This window comes from Amborella trichopoda, chromosome 8 (genome assembly GCF_054954075.1).
Source record: "Amborella trichopoda isolate Santa Cruz 75 chromosome 8, AtrichopodaSantaCruz75HAP2 v2.0, whole genome shotgun sequence".
NCBI lineage: Eukaryota > Viridiplantae > Streptophyta > Magnoliopsida > Amborellales > Amborellaceae > Amborella > Amborella trichopoda.
The window spans coordinates 30,022,336-30,043,003 of NC_142343.1; the positions used below are offsets into that span (position 1 = coordinate 30,022,336).

Consider the following 20,668-nt stretch of genomic DNA (forward strand, 5'->3'; position numbering starts at 1 on the left):
ATTTCCAAAACTTGAAATCCTTTTTTTTTTTCATGTCCACATCTTGATGTCAAGATGATCGATTTGAAGATATTTGAGCATCAAAACCTCCTCTCTGAGTTGGGCTCTAATTTGATTGTTTAAAGCCTCGGCTCTACATAAAAAAATTTCGTGAATAAAAGTGTTACGACATTCAAAAAAACTTTATTTTGAGCTTTGTGCCCGTATAATGACACATCCTCAACCACCCAATTTCAAATCTAACGGTCAATAACGATTGTAACCTCTTCGTATGAAAAGTAAACAGACTCATTAAGTACATTTCCTTAAATGATAGAGGCATTTCGAGAATTGGGATAAGAAAATATTATTAGGACCCGGTTTCTAAACGGCCAAGCCCGCATATATAGAAATGCGGGGCTTGAAAAGTAAACGGTCTCATTAGGTACATTTCCTTATATGATGAAGGCATTTGGAGAATTGGGATAAGAAAATATTATTAGGACCTGGTTTCTTAACAGCCAAGCCCATATGTAGAAATGCAGGCCTCTTAATAAACTTATTTTTGAGATGGATTTTAAGACTTAATTTTTAAGGACATGTAGTTTCTAATATGGAGATCATGAATATGAAAAAATACATAAATTTTAAAAAATAAAATAATATTTCTAGTAAGAAAACATTTGGACCGTTAGTTTCCATTATTTTTAGATAGAATACCTACTTATCCATCTTTAGATGGATGCTTTACACTTTCTAGACTGCACGTGTAGAAATGCGGCCCAGCCCACATGAAACAATTATCCACATTATTATTCCAAATAGTTAAAGTTTACAGAACTGAGAAGATTGTCATTTATGACACACTTTGATATCCTAGCATCATAAGGGAAATATAAACATACTTTACGTACGCATCAGGCATTGGCAGCTTTCTGCTCTGGCACTGTGGTAGCATCCCCATTCGACTTAGCTCTCTTAGCTTCATAGTCCTTAATAGCTGCCTTGATCGCATCCTCTGCAAGCATGCTACAATGGAGCTTTACAGGGGGAAGCGAAAGATGCTTTGCTATTTCTCTGTAAAGGATATATAAAGAGAGATACAGTAAGCTTTTTACAAATGGAAGAACAATCACGAAAGAGAGAACATGGTCAGGCCAAACATTATCTCAACACCATGCTAATGCCAAAAGCTTCAAATGGGATTTTTGGTGCCCTTAAACTAAAGAAGTAATAACAATAATAAATGGTTCGCTTGCAACAATGAGATAAATAGTTTACATACGAAACACATGTAAAATTTAATATCAACCAAATTCATAAAACCAAAACAGGACTGGGCCATCGATTTTGTAAACTTGAAAAGCTAGGATAGCGAGCCTGGTCTATCCTACAAGAACCAACAAGCCAGAGATTCCCCCCAACTTCATGTTTATGACAGGGTCAAGACAAGTAATTTCATGATCACAATGTCCACAAAATTCATCAGATTTAACTTATATACGAAGAGTCCCGAATGACTCAAGGGTCATGGAATACCCACTGTCCAGCACAGCAGTTTAGAAATCACAGCTACGATTTGTGTGAAATATTTCCCTACCATCACAAGAAAGGCTTTTCTTGAGTAAATTTAGAAAGGATAGGCGTAGTTAGCTTGTTTGGATTTTCTGGGGACACTTCCAGAATTCAAACTCTTGACCTCCCTCACACAAATTGGGATACCTACCACTACAACGAAACCTACAGCTAAACTGGATGTCTATCACAAAATGAGGTTCACTTTCTTCACAGATGGGAGGATGAGAAAAGATATGTCATCATAATCCTAAGAAACCATGAGTAATATATTCTTCATGATTGTATGTAGGTCAACTAGTCAATGCATGCAAAAATGTGTTTTTTTTTTGTATCTAAAAATTATATTTACTTGGTAGAAATCAATAATATTATCTAAACTAGGCAAACCAATACGAAGCTAATTTTAGTAGATATGCATCCTAAGTTCATAATTAATTCAGTTATTACCAACATAACACTAAACAAAGCACCTAACAATAAACAAGCACCTCCAAGTTATATCGCATTGGAGAAAAAGACTTTTCCCCCCTCTTCTTCTATTTCATAGAGAATGGATTCTGTTTGAGAGAGATCTTCTCCAAAACAAATTTCAAAATTATTTTCTTCCAAAAACTTAACCATTTTCTTGGTGTTTTGCTTTTTCTTAGGACAATTGGGTGCAATACGTCATTCATTACAAATATAACATCCACAAACTTTTATTAGTGTAAATCTTTTGTTATTTTTCTGAGCAACATATTTGTTCTTTAAGATAGGTTCATTCTTATTTTTCCATTTGAAATGCTTTTTGAATTTTTTCTTTTTGTAATTCTTTGGACTGTTACAACCTACTTCCCATTCCTCTTTTAGGACTTTCTTACATATTTTTGGGGAAAGTTTGTTTTGTTGCCTTAGAAGTGAGGCAATTTCATCATTGTTCTAAGTACAAAAGCAATCTTGTTACCAAGAGTGTCTGTGCATTTAAATGATTCTACATGTGGCTTATATGTACAATTACATAATTCATCCCAAGGTCGAGGTAGTTTATGAAAAAAGTAACCCTTCCAAAATTCTGAATCAGATTCTTCACTTCATGAAAGTATCTTTGAAATAATTTTGCAAAAGTTTCAAATTCACTAATTTTGCAAAGTTTTATCTTTGTTAGTGAATAAGTTGCTCATCTTGTTGACTAGCAATGCTTTGATATCTGATAAATTCCTGTTTTAGGAGTTTTGTAAAATCGGATATACATTTTCAAGAAGTCGATTTTTTATAATTTCAGCCTGTTTTTAATTGGCCTAATGTATTTTGTTGCCATTTCTTGATATATTAATGCATCACCTTGCAGGGTTGTGCAAATATAATTTAAAAACTTTTCATTATTCCATTCACTTTTTTTCTATATTATTATTACAGCCATAGACTGAGCCCAATCATCGATTGCTTGCTCATATTCATTATATGGGACATTTGTCAGATCTAGATAAGTACCCGAACATCCAACTGAATTTTTGTTCATATTTTTTGTTAAATTTTCTTCTTTTATAGGATTTGTTGAAGATGAATCGCCAAATGTTGCGAATTGATCTTCATCCAATTTTCTTAAAAATTCATGGCTAGTATATGATTTTGTTTCAGGGTTTAATTCCAGAGGATCTGGATTTTAGACTTTCCTATTTCCTTTTGAATCGATATTTTCTATATTAGATTCACTGTTTGAATCAGAAGTTTTCTTCTAGATCAACAGTTTCTGTAAAACTGCTTGAAGCAATTTCAACAATCTCTTCATCACTTTCTTCTAAAGAAATGATAAGTTCATATTTAAAATTTGTCAAAAGTTTTTCGTTGCTTGAAAAAAGTTCTTGCATCAGTTTTTGTAATTTTTCCCTTTCTAAAATATCTGGTTCTTTAATATACTGGGTATTTCAATATTCCATAATTTCCTTGATAGAGTTATATTTTTCAAATCTTTTTCTTTCCTATTTTCCAGAGTTAGCATTTCTGTGCCATAATGGAGTTTTGAAAAAGAAATAGGTACTGATTTTATTAATATATTTTTTAGATTTTTTACTTCGATCAATAAATCCTTTGTTTCAGGATCTAGATCAATAATTTTTCCTAATTCTGAAATATTTCTATCGATATTTTCTAATTTTTGTAAGATCATGTTTTGATCTACATTTTTTATAGCATGGGTTTTGCTAAACCAGCTATTTGTGTGTCTATTAATGCATTTATGCCTTGACTAATACTAGGTAAATTATTTTCTAATTTTTTATCTATATGGTAAATATGTTCGAAATAACTATTTTTTCCTAATTTTCCATCTCCATGCAGGGAATATCTGCCATCTAAGACTCAATTGTGGCTCCTAAGGCCTCTTGACCAATGATTATTTCACTTCCAATGGATCCAATGCCAACACGCCACTCAAGGCAAAACGGCAAACCCCATAGCTACTAATCAGTCAAGTGTATGGGATTTCAGGAGAGCAAAGACTGAAGTAGAAAGTCTCTAACAGAAAAATAAATTTTTTTGGAAATAAAATTAAATGAGCAGTTTTATCATAAAGAAAAATTTTAGTGCATAATTTCTGATGTGAGAGTTCGTCGTTAGATACAATCACAGAGCATACTTAAACATTACACAAATAAAAACATATCAAAAATAACTTAATTAAAATATACAGGTAAAAATATCATTACCTCCCCCCCTGGCTCTGATACCAATCGATTATCTTTAAAGATATTTTGAGATTACAAGGGCAATTATGCTTATCCCAAACTAAACAAGTGGCGGATTTTTATAAAAACCAATCCAAAGGGCAGGAAATTATGCACGTATTTCAACTGCCTAAGTAAACTGAGCTCAATATTTGCATCAAAAGGTAAAGAAAATCCCAATATTCTTTACGTAATAATATACAGGTAAACATATTATCAGAGCTCTAATATAGGTATGCTGAAATATGAGCTCAAAACAATGCCAGGTAAACCAATTCATTCCAAGTACCTGTATTCTGAGTTCTTATACAAAATATTTTTCGTATAATATTTTGGGATTACAAGGCCTAAGAAGTCTCTCTTTATGTAACACCGATTGTAAGAATCCATCTTAATAGTAATCCAAGTACCCGTATTTGGTGTTCCGAAACCAATTGGTATCAGAGCCAAGGAAGAAGGTAATGATATTTTTACCTGTATAATTTAATTAAGTTATTTATGTTATGCTTTTATTTCTGTAATGTTTAAGTATGCTCTACGACTGTGTCTAACGACGAACTCTCGCATCAGAAATTATGCACTAAAATTTTTTTTTATGATAAAGTTGCTCATTTAATTTTATTTCCAAAAATTTTTATTTTTCTATTAGAGACTATCTACTTCAGTCTTTGCTATCCTAAAATCCCATACACTTGACTGATTAGTAGCTTTGGGGTTTGCCATTTTGCCCTGAGTGGCGTGTTGGCATTGGATCCATTGGAAGTGAAATAATCATTGGTCAAGAGGCCTTAGGAGCCACAGTTGAGTCTTGGATGGCAGATATTCCCTGCATAGGAGATGAAAAATTAGGAAAAAAGGGTTATTTCGAACATATTTACCATACAGATAAAAAATTAGAAAATAATTTACCTAGTATTAGTCATGGCATAAATGCATTAATAGACTTAACAGATAGCTGGTTTAGCAAACCCCATGCTATAAAAAATGTAGATCAAAACATGTTCATACAAAAAAAAGAAAATATAGATAGAACTATTTCAAAATTAAGAAAATTACTGAGTTAGATCTAGATCCTAAAACAATGGATTTATTGATTGAAGTAAAAAATCTAAAAAATATACTGATAAAATCAGAACCTATTTCTTTTCCAAAACTCCATTATGGCACAGAAATACTAACTCTGCAAAATAAGAAAGAAAAAGATTTTGAAAAATATAACTCTATCAAGGAAATTATAGAATACTGGAAAACCCGATATATTAAAGAACCACATATTTTAGAAAGAGAAAAATTACAAAAAATGATGCAAGAACTTTTTTTGAGCAACGGAAAACTTTCGACAAATTTTAAATATGAACTTATCATTTCTTTAGAAGAAAGTGATGAAGAGAGTGTTGAAATTGCTTCAGGCAGTTTTACATGAACTGTTGACCCAAAAGAAAACTTCTGATTCAAACAGTGAATCTAATATAGAAAATATCGATTCAAAAGGAAAGAGGAAAGACTAGGATCCAGATCCATTGGCATTAGACCTTGAAACAAAATCATACACTAGCCACGAATTTTTAAGAAAATTAGATGCAGATCAATTCGCAACATTTGGTAATTCATCTTCAACAAATCCTATAAAAGAAGAAATTTTAACAAAAAATATGAACAAAAATTCAGTTGGATGTTGGGGTACTTATCTAGATCTAACAAATATCCCATATAATGAATATGAGCAAGCAATCGATGATTGGGCTCAGTCTATAGCTGTAATAATAATACAAAAAAAAGGTGAATGGAATAAATGAAAATTTTTTAAATTATATTTGCACAACCCTGCAAGGTGATGCATTAAGATTTATAAAAAAATGGCAACAAAATACATTAGGCCAATTAAAACAGGCCGAAATTTAAAAAATCCACTTTTTGAAAATGTACTATCTGATTTTACAAAACTCCTAAAACATGTATTTATCGGATATCAAAGCATTGCTAGTCAACAAGATGATGCAACTTATTCACTAACAAAGATAAAACTTTGCAAAATTAGTGAATTTGAAACTTTTGCGAAATTACTTCAAAGATACTTTCATGAAATGAAAGAATCTGAGTCAGAATTTTGGAAGGGTCAGTTTTTTCATAAACTACCTCGACCTTGGGATGAATTATGTAATTCTACATATAAGCCATATGTAGAATCATTTAAATGCCCAGATACGCTTGGTAATAGGATTGCTTTTGTACTTAGAATTATGATGGAACATTGTCTCACTTCTAAGACAACAAAACAAATTAAAAACCAACTTTCCCCAAAAATATGTAAAAAAGTCCTAAGAGAGGAATGGGAAGTAGGTTGTAACAGTCAAAGAATTACAAAAAGAAAAAATTCAAAAAGCACTTTAAATGGAAAAAATGGAAAAATAAGAATAAACCTTTCAAAAAGAACAAATATGTTGTTAAGAAAAATAACATAAGATTTACACCAAAAAAAGGTTGTAGATGTTATATTTGTAATGAAGGATATATTGCACCCAATTGTCCTAAGAAAAACCAAAACACCAAGAAAATGGTTAAGTTTTTGGAAGAAAATAGTTTTGAAATTTGTTTTGGAGAAGATCTCTTTGAAACAGAATCCATTCTCTATGAAATAGAAGAAGAGGGGGAATCTTCTGAAGAAGAATATTTCATGCTTAACACATCATCTAATAATGAAATTTTCAAAAATGTTCAAGAAGATCTTGAAACTAATAAATTAGGAGATGTCATCAGGGAAGAAGTCTCAATCGACGAAGATAAGCTAGATAAGCTAAAAATAATAAAAAATGAAGAGATATACAAAATCTCTAAGTTCAAATTCTGGTCTGCCAGACATTTTGAGCAATTTAGGGGTAATACTACCGCTAAAGCATCAGAAGATGGAATAAACAATTCTTTTGGAGTGAAAAAGACTCAGCAATTATTCAACAAATAAAAGCTGATTTATTAAGCATTCCTACAGTTTATTTTCCAAAAAAAGAAGAAAAACTCAATACTTGAAACTGATGCCAGTGTTGAACATTGGGGAGCGGTTTTAAAAGCATGTGTAGATAATAAAGAATTAATTTGTGGTTACAATTCTGAAAAATTAAACCAAGTGAGATTAACTATATTACCTACGAAAAAGAGCTTCTTGCCATAAAAAATGGCTTAAAAAGATTTCATATTTTTCTTGCTCCTGAAAAATTTCTTATTAGAACCGATAATCACTCAATAAAAGATTTTCTTAAAAAGACAAAAAGAGAAGAAAATCTCAGGAGAATCAGATGGTACAATTTTTTTATGTCAATATACCTTTGAAATTGAACATGGTAAAGGTATCAACAATGTAATTGCGAATTTTCTTAGCAGGGAAAGTCCCTAAACAAGGAACTATGGGAGATAAAAGAAATGGTAAACAACCCTTTCTACCTCCTCAGAAAAAAGAAAAACTTTATGAGGTAAACAACCCTTTCTACCTCCCTAACCAGGGAACATTCAGTTTAGAGAGCTAGACAAGCCTCTCAACAGCATCAACAGTTTGCTCAAATCCCAGATACTCAACGGTTATCTTTTAAAGATATTTTGAGATTACAAGAGCAATTATGCTTATCCCAAACTAAACAAGTTGCGGATTTTTACAGAAACCCAGATATCACTTCTGAGTTCTATCATGAATTAAATGCTCTATGGAAATCCCATATTTCACAAAATAAAACACAATTTAGAAAGAACATGGGAAAATTTTCTAAATTGTTAGCAAAACAATCAGTTAAAACCAGGGATCTGCAAAACCTGTCTTTTCTTATTATTAAACAAATGGACTGGGAAACAGAATTTTCTTATGAAATGATAAATAATTTTCTAAAAATTTCAAAACAGCTGGATAGCCAATCCAGAGATCCTATTTTTGAAAGAATTAAAAGAATTTGCCTTTATGAAAAACTAAAACTCCCATATGACATCTTTCATGAGCATATTGAAATTAGGCTAAACAAGCTTGAAATAAATATTACCAGAATACTAACCAAGTATGATGGTAATCTTATTTATGAATCCAACAAAAACCCAAAAACTTTATTGTTCCTTAATCATGACGATTGGGAACTTGAACCAATTTAATGGGGACCTGTGGATAAAATCATTCTTGACCATCAAGATTCGATAAAATTTAAAAATTTTCCAATGATGATCAAAACTATGATTTATGAAACTAACAAAAACTGGAAGTTTCATAATTATATTACGTTAAAAATTTACAGTTCAATAGGCTGGACTAGCCGAGAAAGGTTTTTACAACCCTATCAGATTTGGCTTTTGAGAAATGCCACAGATACTGATTTCTCTTTTTGCTCGACAAACTGGGACGAAGTCGATATAATACTTTTTGATACAGAAAACTACTGTTAAAAAAACCTTGAGATCATAAAAAATGAAGCTCAACAGACCAAAAATTTACTTGAAAATGATGAAAGTTGGTTCAGTGTTATAGACAGTAGAAGGTTGTTCATAACAAATTTTGAAGTATCGTACAAAAGAATTAAACAACAGTTGGCTAAAGTCCAAGAGTTCCTGGACAATTGTATAAAACACCAACTAGACGTCCCACAATATCTAATTCATTTTGATGAACCAGAAGGACCAAATAGTCAAGTGCCAAGCTTCAGCTTCGATAGTGTAGCCGAAGCCAATATACAAAATATGATGGAAGACTGACACACGTAAGCAAGATGGGACCCGAGATAAGACTAAACAAGTACATTCCGGATAAAGAAGACAATATACAAAGATTTTCTTTAATAAAACTATGCATGTAGTCTACCTTGCAATGAATGCTAAACTACAAATGCAAAAAACTACAAAGGCAAAAAAGTCTACCTTGCAATGAGTGCTAAAAAAGCAAAAAAAATCTAACTTGCAATGAATGCAAAATACTGTATCGAATAGTAAAAACAGTATTCTTTTGTGATGATTCACCTGACCAAATACTGTAGCCAACTGAAGAAGTATCAAATTATCTGCAAAGGCCATCACCTTGGTGGAATTAAAACTTTTATTTTACGTCCGAATCAAGACCTTCGCCTATAAATAGATGATACCCCTCTCAGTAAGGGACCGGAGTTTCATTTTAGCTCTCTCTCTCTCTCTCTCTATCTCTCTCTCTCTTTGCATTGTTGCTTTATGAGAACCACTTCTCAGTAGTTTGTAAACCCATGTATTTAGTCTTTCTCTTTATGTAAAACGGATTGTAAGAATCCATCTTATCAGTAATCCAAGTGCCCGTATTTGGTGTTCCGCAACCGATTGGTATCAAAGTGGTTTAGTTCAAACTGTGGTGCATTGCATAATTCAAAGGGCATAACCCGTATTTGAATTGGCTCTAACCCAATATTCTTTACCTGAAAATTACACTACTGCGTTATTTTACAATAGAAATTTTAATCATGCCCATATTTGGAAATTGAGGAACACCAAATTTCCAAATATTTAGCGTTCCGCAATCGGCTGCGGAACACCAAATACGGGTACTTGGATTACTAATAAGATGGCTTCTAACAATCGGTCTTCAATAAAAAAAAAGACTAAATACATGGGTTTACAAACTACTGAGAAGTGGTTCTCATAAAGCAATAATGCAAAGAGAGAGAGAGAGAGAGCTAGAATGAGACTCTGGTCCCTTACTGAGAGGGGTATCCTCTATTTATAGGCGAAGGTCTTGATCTGAACTTAAAATAAAAGTTTTAATTCCGCCAAGGTGATGGGCTTTGCAGATAATTTGATGCTTCTTCAGATGGTTATTGTTAGCTACAATATTTGGTCAGGTAAATCATCACAAAAGAATAGTATTTTTACTATTCGATACTATTCCTATGGATTCGTGTGTTGAATAGTGTTTGCAGTCGATCGTCCATCTCATGATCATTCAGTAAGTCTCACTTGTATAGTGGTCTTTTAGAGGGTTCATCAAAGATTTCTTCTTTTGAATAGTTTTATGCAAAAACTCATGGTTTTTTGCATTCATTGCAAGGTAGGCCTTTTTTGCTTTTTTAGCACTCATCACAAAGCAGACTACATGCATATGTTTTATTAAAGAAAATCTTTGCATACTGTCTTCTTTATCCGGAATGTACTGGTTTAATCTTATCTCGGGTCCCATCTTGCTTACGTGTGTCAGTCTTCCATCATATTTTGTATATTGGCTTCGACTACACTGCCGAAGCTGAAGCTTGGCATTGGACTATTTGGTCCTTCTGGTTCATCAAAAGGAATTAGATATTGTTGGAAGTTCAATTGGTGTTTTATACGATTGTCCAAGAACTATTAGACTTCAGGCAATTGTTGTTTAGTTCTTTTGTAGGATACTTCAAAATTTGTTATGAACAGTCTTCTACTGTCTACAACACTGAACCAACTTTCATCATTTTCAAGTAAATTTTTTGTCTGTTGAGCTTTATTTTTTATGATCTCAAGGTTTTTTAAACAATAGTTTTCTGTATCAAAAAGTATTTTATCGGCTTTGTCCCAGTTTGTCGAGCAAAAAGAGAAATCAGTATCTGTGGCATTTCGCAAAAGCCAAATCTGATAGGGTTGAAAAAACTTTGCTTGGCTAGTCCAGCCTACTGAACTGTAAATTTTTAAAGTAATATAATTATGAAACTTCCAGTTTTTGGTAGTTTCATAAATTATAGTTTTGATCATCCTTGAAAATTTTTTAAATTTTATCGAATCTTGATGGTCGAGAATGATTTTATCCACAGGTCCCCATTCAATTGGTTCAATTTCCCAATCGTCATGATTAAGGAAAAATACAATTTTTGGGTTTTTGTTGGATTCATAAATAAGATTACCATCATACTTGGTTAGTATTCTAGTAATATTTATTTCAGGCTTGTTTAGCCTAATTTCAATATGCTCATGAAAGATGTCATATGGGAGTTTTAGTTTTTCATAAAGGCAAATTCTTTTAATTCTTTCAAAAATAGAATCTCTGGATTGGCCATCCAGCTGTTCTGAAATTATTAGAAAATTATTTATCATTTCATAAGAAAATTTTGTTTCCCAGTCCATTTGTTTAATCATATGAAAAGATAGGTTTTGCGAATTCCTGGTTTTAACTTATTGTTTTGCTAACAATTTAGAAACTTTCCCATGTTTTTTCTAAATTGTGTTTTATTTTGTGAAATATGGGATTTCCATAGAGCATTTAATTCATGATAAAACTCAGAAGTGATATCTGGGTTTCTATAAAAATCCGCAACTTGTTTAGTTTGGGATAAGCATAATTGCTCTTGTAATCTCAAAATATCTTTAAAAGAGAACCGTTGAGAATTTGAGATTTGAGCAAAATGTTGATGCTGCTGAGAGGCTTGTCTAGGCTCTCTAAACTGAATGTTCCCTGGTTTAGGAATCCCTTCATAAAGTTTTTCTTTTTTTCTGAGGAGGTAGAAAGGGTTGTTTACCCTTTCTTTTATCTCCCATAGTTCTTTGTTTAGGGACTTTCCCTGCTAAGAAAATCAGCAATTACATTGTTGATACCTTTAATATGTTCAATTTCAAAGGTATATTGACATATAAAATTGTACCATCTGATTCTCCTGGGATTTTCTTCACCTTTTTTATTTTTAAGAAAGCTTTTACTGAGTGATTATTGGTTCTAATAAGAAATTTTTCAGGAGCAAGAAAAATATGAAATCTTTTTAAGCCATTTTTTATGGCTAGAAGTTCTTTTTCATAAGTAATATAGTTAATCTCACTTGGTTTAAATTTTCCAGAATTGTAACCACAGATTAATTATTTATTATCTCAAAACTCCTAAAATAGGAATTTATCAAATATCAAAGCATTGCTAGTCAACAAGATGATGATGCATTTTCCAGAATTGTAACCACAGATTAATTCTTTATTATCTCAAAACTCCTAAACAGGAATTTATCTAATATCAAAGCATTGCTAGTCAACAAGATGATGCAATTTATTCATTAACAAAGATAAAACTTTGCAAAATTAGTGAATTTGAAACTTTTGCAATTATTTCAAATATACTTTCATAAAGTGAGAATCTGATTCAGAATTTTAGAAGGGTCAGTTTATGCCCCAGCGCAGGCACAAATCCCACCAAACAGGAAATGAAATCAATTTTTGAACAAATTGCAATCACCTTGCATGACCGTACAAAAATTGTCCCATTCTTCAATGTGTGATTGGATTTATAGCACTCTCACCTTATTATTCTTATCTTACATTTCCCTCCTTCTTTATTACTTATGATTTATTTTTCAAGCCACATTCTATTTATTATCCATCAAGTACCAATTCAAGAGAATGTCTTATTTCTTTTATTTTGTTTTCCCAACATTATATTGACAATGGTAGTCACTCAGGCCATGAAATACCCACTATCCAGCACAGCAGTTTAGAAATCACACCTACGATTTGTGTGAAATATTTCCTTACCATCACAAGAAAACAGGGCTTTTCTTGAGTAAATTTAGAAATGATAGGAGTAGTAAGCTTGTTTTGATTTTCTGGGGACACATTTCAAGAATTCAAACTCTTGACCTCCCTCACACAAACTGGGATACCTACCACTACAATGAAATGTAAAGTTAAACTGGATGTCTATCCCAAAGAAAGGTTCATTTCTTCACAAATGGGAGGATACAAAAAAATATGTTATCATAATCCTAAGAAAACATGAGAGCAGTATATTCTTCATTGTGATTGTATGCAGGTCAACTTGTCCATGCATGCAAAAGTGTTTTTTTTTTGTATCTAATAAATATATTTACTTGGTAGAAGTCATTAATATTACCTAAACTAGGTAAACCAATATGCATACGAAGCTAATTTTAGTAGATATGCATCTGAAGTTCATAATTTATTCAGTTATTACCAACATAACACTAAATAAAGCACCTAACAATAAACAAAGCACAAAGTCAAAAAAACAAAGCACCTCCAAGTTCCAGCGCATTTGAGAAAATGACTTCATGGCCCAGCGCAAGTTTTAAGGATTTCAGGGAAATGAAATCAATTTTTAAACAAATTGCAAGCACCTTAAAATTGTCCCGTCCTTCAATGCGTGATAGGATCTCTAGTATTCCCACCTTACTGCAGCAAAGCTTGAATGCATTTTGCACTACTGCAAAGCTCAACTCTAATTCCAAAGAATTGCACGATGCAATTGCAAAAAAGGTTCAGGTTTTCTTGTATAAATGTTTTTTGAATGTTCAATTAGATTTTCTAGTATATGTTGTTGCAGAACAGTTCATCTTGTATATAACAAGGTTCAAACACAATATGGCCCACAAATACTCCACTAAATCAAACTCTAAATTGGAATAAATTTGTTTGCTAATCATACAAAAATTTCCGCAAATTTACAATTTTGCAGGTTCCCCATGCAAAATCAGCTAAATGATATTCTAACAGGACAGCTAAATGATATTGTAACTGGACAACTAAATGAGCATATACAGGATCTTAATGCTCGGTGAGAAAAAACACCACATAAAACGTACCAAAACTTTCTATTGCATGTAACAGAACAATAATCGCATATACTAGATTGCAACTACTAGCCCAGGATCCAGCACCGGCACATAACTTAAAATCAGTAGTAAGACATTGAAGTAGGAAGTTGATACACAATCAGAAATTCTATAGACATCTGCATGTGTAAATAATAGAAGACAGACATCACAAACATAACCAATGCCACAAAGCATAGAGAACAGTGAGAAAGTGGATAACATACGCATGATGTGTCCACAGATGCACGCACACACACGCATGCGTGCACACACACACATTCCCTAAGAAGGATAAAGAAATTAGCAATTACATATCACTCTCTCCAAGTGCAAATCTCAGAGGTCTAACATTTAATAAAAGATAGGAGAACATGAACTCACGTGTTCTTGATTGATAATACTTCCTCCATTGGCTTCCCCTTCACCCATTCAGTAGCTGCAAAACAGTTATCAAAACATCAACCTTTAAATCAGTTTCCCAAGGCAAAAGCCATACATCATTCTACTCATTAAGAATTTTGTGACGATTAAATACTTATCTCGTTACCAGATGGTGTAAGAGAATATTTCTTCTTCTTGTAATAGCATAAATGTTGAACAGAAACAATCAATTTATTACAAAAATATCCATTTAAACCAATATATATTCCCTGTATAATTAAGACAATCCACCTAAGAATGAATCTGATAGCATGTGGAGGTGTTAGACAAAAGAATAGATAAAAAAAAAGCTATGACAATTTTGATAATCATAAAATGATAAGCATCCATCTGAAACTAGTAGGGACAGAACTTAAAAACACCAAAAGAAGCACATACTGTAAACCAATTTCTAAAACTCCAAATAAAGAAGAGAGAGGAAGATTGCATATCAGTTACTCCCCAAAAATATCACATGAAACTCCACCTAGGAGCACCATATCTCAAGAAACCTCATCAAGACAGAAATAAGAATTTAACCCAAAATACGCTTTTTACAGTATCACAATTATCAGCTTAAAACAAGTTTTGATAATCAAGGGAGTCCAACCCACAAATATGTTAAAAAGAAAGTCACCTTATGACAAATAGAAAGGAAAAATATTAGTCCATTTAGAACTAAGATTCCAAATACAAGATTGTATCTGTGTAACATATCTAAGAACTTCCTTGTTCTTTCTCTTTTTAGACAGGTGATTAAAGGGGCAAAAAAAACACAAACCACACCATGGAAGCATACGAGGAAATTATAGATGAGGCAAACTACATAGAAGTTCATTTGTTTTCAATTACTTTCTGTCGGTCCAGAGAAGATGGGGGGAAAAGGGAATAAACTTCAACAAGAAAATGCATGGGATAACACAGATACTAGCTTTTTCATTGTGCTCAAATAGTTGAAAAGCAAGTATTTTGATATCAGATGTAGCCTCAACTCAAGACTAGCCAGCTGAGAGCTCAATTAATCAAAGTACTAGTCTCAATAATTAGACACGGCATAAGCAGCTCCAACTCCACCAACACAAGACCTTGACAACATAACTCGAAACCAAATAACCCAAGAAAATAAAGAAAAAACAAATTCTATAAGGCTGGCATGTTGAAAATGGGAATTTGATTTCCACATCAACAGCAAAAATAAATCAAAATTGCCCATTAAGAGAGGGAAAAATAAAAACCACTGCTTGCAAAGAAAAATTCCAACCAAACACAAACAAAAAATAAACTAATATCATATACTTAACCCTGAACCACAAATCAAAAGGATAACATAACATGAATGAAAAATACTCTATAACAAAATCAACTTTTAATAAGGAACTGAAACAAAAAAGGTAAAGAAACATTAATACCGTGAGAAAAATAAATGAAATGATAAATTAATCACATAAGAAGGAAAAATGCAAAAAATTCAACAACAAATTCTTGTCAATTTCTTTCGTACACCTAATACGTGTGAAAAATGTTTAAAAAACGGGACTCCCCGGCGCCTAGGTGCCCAAAAAAAATTTTCCGCACGCCTGGACCTGGGCGCCCCAACACGAGCGGCTGTACCTGGGCGGGTGCCTAGGCGGGCACCCGGCACAGTTTACGATTTTTTTTTTTTTTTATAACTACGCCTAAAAGTGCAAAAAGGTCATTTTGACCACCAAGTTTGTATAAAATAAGTTTAGGGGTTTATTTTCAACCCCAAACTGAAAAAAAAAACAAGAAATACTCAATCTTAAACTTATTTATGAGAATCAAAAGCAATTGCTGAGAATTGAAAATACTTCTTGTGGATTGAAAATGTTTGTTTTTCTTATTGAAATTATTTTTAGGGTGCTATTGGTGGTATTAGAAGACTTTTAAGTTGATTCGTAGCTCGACTGAGATAGCCAACATTGAAGATCAGATATTGGGTAAAAAAGGTCAGTCTATAATCTTTATTTGAGATTTATTTTTTCAATTTGAGATGTCTTCTGCGGGGTCTACTAGGGGTGGAGATCCGGGATGAAAATATTGTGTTAACCCTGATAAGAATGACAGAAATAAAATTATGTGCAATTTTTGTGGACATGTTTCTAATGCCGGCATAAATAGATTTAAGAAACATCTTGCTGATATTAGAGGTGATGTCGCCCCATGCAAGAAAGTCCCAGATCTTGTAAAGAAAGAAATTTTGGAGTACATTGAAGCTGAAAAGAGTAAAAAAATTACAAAAAAAAAGAATATAGCAGAATTTTTTATGATAATACTAAAACTGAAGAAGAGGATGATGAAGAAGACTAAAAAAATTGCAAAAAAAAAGGATGTCGCCCCATGTAAGAAAGTCCTAGATCTTTTTCAGTTTCATATTTTTGATGATAATACTGAAACTGAAGAAGAGGATGATGAAGAGGGGGAAGAAGAGGTAGCCCTGGTTGGTACTCAAAGCTCTAAGACCAAGAGGGCTTTTGGGTCTCAGAAGGCTCATACGAGAAGGCCTATAGATAGTTTCTTTACACTTAGCCCTGAGACAGTAATTGAGAAAAGCAAGGGAAAAAACAGGTGACAAATTGAAAATAGGTTTAAAAAGGAAGATAAAGCCAGAGTGATTCAGTATATTGCTCGGTGGTTTTATCATGCAGGCATTTCTTTTAACATTGCTAGTTTGAATAGATTCCATACAATGTTGGAAGCAATTGGACAATTTGGGCTAGGTTTGAAAGCTCCAACTCCTTATGAGATTGGAGAGCCACTACTGAAGAAAGAAGTCGAGTATACTAATGAATATCTCAATACTCATAAGGAGAGATGGGCTAAATTTGGGATTTCTTTGATGACAGATATGTGGAGTGATAGGAGGAGGAGGAGTAACATGAATTTATTAGTAAATTGTCCCCCGGGTACAATTTTTTTCCGCTCAATCGATGCTTCCAATGATGTTCATGATGCGCATTATATATTTTCTTTCATTGATAAGGGTATTGAGGAGGTTGGGAGGAACATGAAATTCAAGTGGTCACAGATAATGCTGCTCCCAATCTAGCTACAGGTCATTTGCTTCGACAAAGAAGGCCTCGCATATTTTGGACTCCTTGCGCTGTACATTGCGTAGATCTTATGCTTGAGGCAGTTGGTGAATTGCCTCCTATTAAAGGAATTATTTTTAAGGCTAAGGAGGTTACAATCTTCATATACAGTCACATACTTACCCTTAGCATGATGCGCAAGTTTACAAAAAAGAGAGAGCAAGTGAGGCCAGGGGTCACTAGATTTGCCACCGCCTACCTTAGTCGACAGAGCATGTATAAGAGGAGGATCGCAGGAGGATCGCATTAAGGTCTATATTTGTTTCAGAGGAGTGGAGTAGGTGTAAGTGGTCTAGAGATGCCAAGGGAAAGAAGACACGAGATATTAGTTTTTCGAAATATTTTTGGCGTGGGGTGAAGCATGCGATATTAGTATTTCTTCCCTTGGTGAAGGTCTTGCGCTTGGTTGATGCTGATAAGCCCTCCATGGGCTCTATATATGATGCAATGGAAAGGGCTAAGAATGAGATTGCAAAGAATGTGGGCAATGATGCAGTGAAGTATGCCCCAATTTGGGAGATTATAGATGATAAATGGGATTATCGGCAGCTCCATAAACCATTGCATGCAGCGGGGTACTACTTGAACTCCAAATTCTTTTATGCAGATGCAGATATTTAGTCAAAAGGGGTAATTATGGATGGCTTTAATGAGTGCCTTGAGAAATTAGTTCCCGATCCAAATATCCAAGATAAGATATCAATTGAAGAGCTAATTTCGTACAAGTGTTCTTTAATGTCATTTGGGAAAGATATGGCATTAAGGCAAAGAAACAAAGACGAACCAGGTAATATTCCTTTGACTTATGTACTTTTTTTTTATAAAATATAAATTGATAATTTATAAATTTATAATTTTCTTTCAAGTTCTGATAACGCTAAATACCTAAATTACTTATAAAGGTTGCCCACATATTGCAGCCCAATGGTAGAGACAACATGGGAGTAGCGCTCCAAACCTCCAGAAGATGGCTATGCGGATCTTGAGTTTGACAACTACCTCTTCTAGTTGTGAGCGCAATTGGAGTTCGTTTGAGATGGTATTTTACTATTTTAAAGGAATAAAATTTTATATGCTTTTTTTGTTTATAAGTTCATATTCATTTTGTAATATAGATTCATAAAAGGTAAGAAGATCATAGACCTATAATAGTTACTTATGCATTATTTTTCCTTATAGGTGCATACAAAGAGAAGAAATAAGCTTGAGCAAAGGAAGCTCAATGACTTGGTTTTTGTTAGAGAGAATCAAAGGCTCAAGGAGAAAAAAAACCAGCAAAAGAAGGACCCTATCTCTTCGAAAGATATGGAGAATGCTTCAGATTGGCTAGTTAGTGACCCTGGTACTGAGGAGGTCTTCCCTGGGGAGGGTTTGACATGGGAAATGGTCGAGGAGGCTTCAGGGCAAGCTTCTGATCCTAGAAGGGCCACTCGAGCAACTTCTTCTGCTGGTACTTCGCGGAGGGAGATAAATGAAGAGGAGACAGATTCAGAAGAATCTCTAGAAGAAGAGGAATATGTTCAAGAGGGTGATGATTCTGATGATGACAGCCTCAATTCTGATGCAGAGGAAGGCAATGAAGATGATGATTTTGATTCTTATTGATGTCTTGATTGTCTTCTCTCTTCTTTTGAAGTAACTTTAATCTTTATTGCACCATCTTGGTTTGGGCTTTAGACAGTTGGAGTTTGAACGATATTTATTTAGTTATGTGGTTTGTAATTTTTTTGCCTTTTTGGACTATTTCGTTGTGTGGTTTACTGGTTTTTCTATAGTTTTGGAAGTCAATTTGTTGATGACTTGGAGAGTTGAAGACTTGGAATCTTGGATGTTACTATGGTTTATTTTATGGATATGGAATATGCCAATATGGAGAATTTCTGAATTTGAGAGTTGGAGACCTTACAGTAGCTTATTAGACTTTTAAATGTTTTGTATGGTTCAAATTTTGGAATAAATTACAAATTTTGACATAAATATATGCATATATGTGCACTTGGATAACAAATATATAAAAAAAAACTAAGAATTTGAGCAGCAGGGCGCCCACCTAGGCGCTGGGCGCCAGGCAGGCCGCTTAGGGGCCGCCTAGCGTTTTTTGAAACCTTGCGTGTGAATATCAATACAAACCAAACTGAAATACATGAATTCTTTAATCAAATATCCACTCATTGACCCATCCCCAACCTAATTAATAATACCCCCAAAACCAAATTCAGTAACCCCATATTATGCAATTCCTTTCAATATACCATCAAAAACCCATGAAAATTTTGCAAAAACAAGAGCAAAAAAACAGAAAGAAAGCATACTAACCAACAGAAGAAGAAGCAATAGCTGAGCCACAACCAAAGGTCTTAAAGCAAGCATCAACAATCTTTCCAGTGCTCTCATCAACCTTGATCTGCAACTTCATCACATCACCACAAGCAGGGGCACCAACAAGTCCAGTACCCACTGTTGGATCATTCTTATCAAAGGATCCAACGTTGCGAGGGTTATTGTAATGATCCACCACCCTCTCATGATAGAGCCTCAGGGCTCCTCCTGCAACAGGGGCTTGAGTTTGCCTTAACCCTAACCCTAAAACCAATTTTCGGCTCCCCTGTGACAACATGTTTGGATTGGAGCAAAGAGAAGCAATGGCTTTCTCTCTTTATTCTCTCTCTCTCTGAATCTCTGAGACAATCATGCTCCCAATGATAATCATTTCGATATTAAAACAAAGAGACAACAAGCCCAAATCATATAATGGTTATAATAAGAAGCATAAGCTCTAATTCCCAAGAGAAACAGGTTACTAAAGAGAAAAGGAATAAATGGACAGAGTACATAATCTGAAATGAGTATATTTTATTGAAGTACATTAATATTTTTGTGTGTGAATTGATCAATCTTTCATCAATCAGCACCAAATCTAGCCAGAAAAATGCTCCTGATTAGCCTGAAAATTTAAAGATTGAATAAAAAGTATGCAAAAGAGAGATTATGGATGCAACAATATTGAAAATATGAAGACATGAACCTGAGAAACAAGCAATTGACTCATTTATCAAAACATGAAATAAAATTGGAACAAACAGATGTTAGAAAGGGAGAGAGGTGATAAAAACCTAGATATTGCTCACGATTGGGAATGCCTTATCCAGAAGCTCGGCCCAATTACGCGGTGATCAAATTTATTGGTGGTATAAATAGCAATAAAAAAATAAATTCGTATAACCAGCCATAAAATAAATAAACTCATATAACCAGCTACAAAAAATACATATATAACCAGTTAAAAAAAAGAAGAAGAAGAAGAAAACAGCAATGAACCAAGGGTTTTCTTCTGTTAAGCTTG

At 33.4% G+C, this 20,668-nt stretch overlaps 3 protein-coding genes across 5 annotated transcripts in view; 2 read left to right on the forward strand and 1 right to left on the reverse strand.

Moving 5' to 3' along the window:
• Positions 1-17,900, forward strand: part of RAD51B (DNA repair (Rad51) family protein) — a 69,292-nt gene extending 51,392 nt beyond the window's left edge. For 2 of the 3 annotated variants that reach the window (XM_088873916.1, XM_088873921.1), the window contains exon 12: positions 16,093-17,900. In XM_088873916.1, coding sequence (XP_088730042.1) covers positions 16,093-16,112 — 20 coding nt within the window. In that variant the 3' untranslated portion in view covers positions 16,113-17,900. Of the gene's footprint in view, positions 1-14,963; positions 14,987-16,092 lie in introns of those variants that run through there. The other variant, XM_088873918.1, reaches the window with a different exon arrangement.
• Positions 772-20,007, reverse strand: LOC18423664 (iron-sulfur cluster assembly protein 1). Its single transcript, XM_006828262.4, has 3 exons — positions 19,642-20,007; positions 14,177-14,231; positions 772-1,056 (listed from the first exon to the last, which is right to left on the reverse strand). Exons 1-3 carry the CDS (start codon positions 19,940-19,942, stop codon positions 897-899), a joined length of 516 nt encoding a protein of 171 aa, XP_006828325.2. The 5' UTR covers positions 19,943-20,007; the 3' UTR covers positions 772-896.
• On the forward strand, positions 18,282-18,930 carry LOC148781005 (uncharacterized). The gene is made up of 2 exons (XM_088873928.1): positions 18,282-18,364; positions 18,505-18,930. Exons 1-2 carry the CDS (start codon positions 18,293-18,295, stop codon positions 18,928-18,930), a joined length of 498 nt encoding a protein of 165 aa, XP_088730054.1. The 5' UTR covers positions 18,282-18,292.
• Positions 20,008-20,668: the final 661 nt, after the last annotated feature.

Bases quoted from the DNA above. Each gene is read 5' to 3' on its own strand.
- LOC18423664 (XM_006828262.4), bottom strand. From the start codon at position 19,942: ATGTTGTCACAGGGGAGCCGAAAATTGGTTTTAGGGTTAGGGTTAAGG. The intron at 14,232-19,641 runs GTTAGTATGCTT...ACTGTTTTGCAG, and splicing joins TATTGCTTCTTCTTCTGTTG to CTACTGAATGGGTGAAGGGG. The intron at 1,057-14,176 runs GTGAGTTCATGT...TATCCTTTACAG, and splicing joins GTATTATCAATCAAGAACAC to AGAAATAGCAAAGCATCTTT.
- LOC148781005 (XM_088873928.1), top strand. From the start codon at position 18,293: ATGGCTATGCGGATCTTGAGTTTGACAACTACCTCTTCTAGTTGTGAG. The intron at 18,365-18,504 runs GTATTTTACTAT...TTTTCCTTATAG, and splicing joins ATTGGAGTTCGTTTGAGATG to GTGCATACAAAGAGAAGAAA.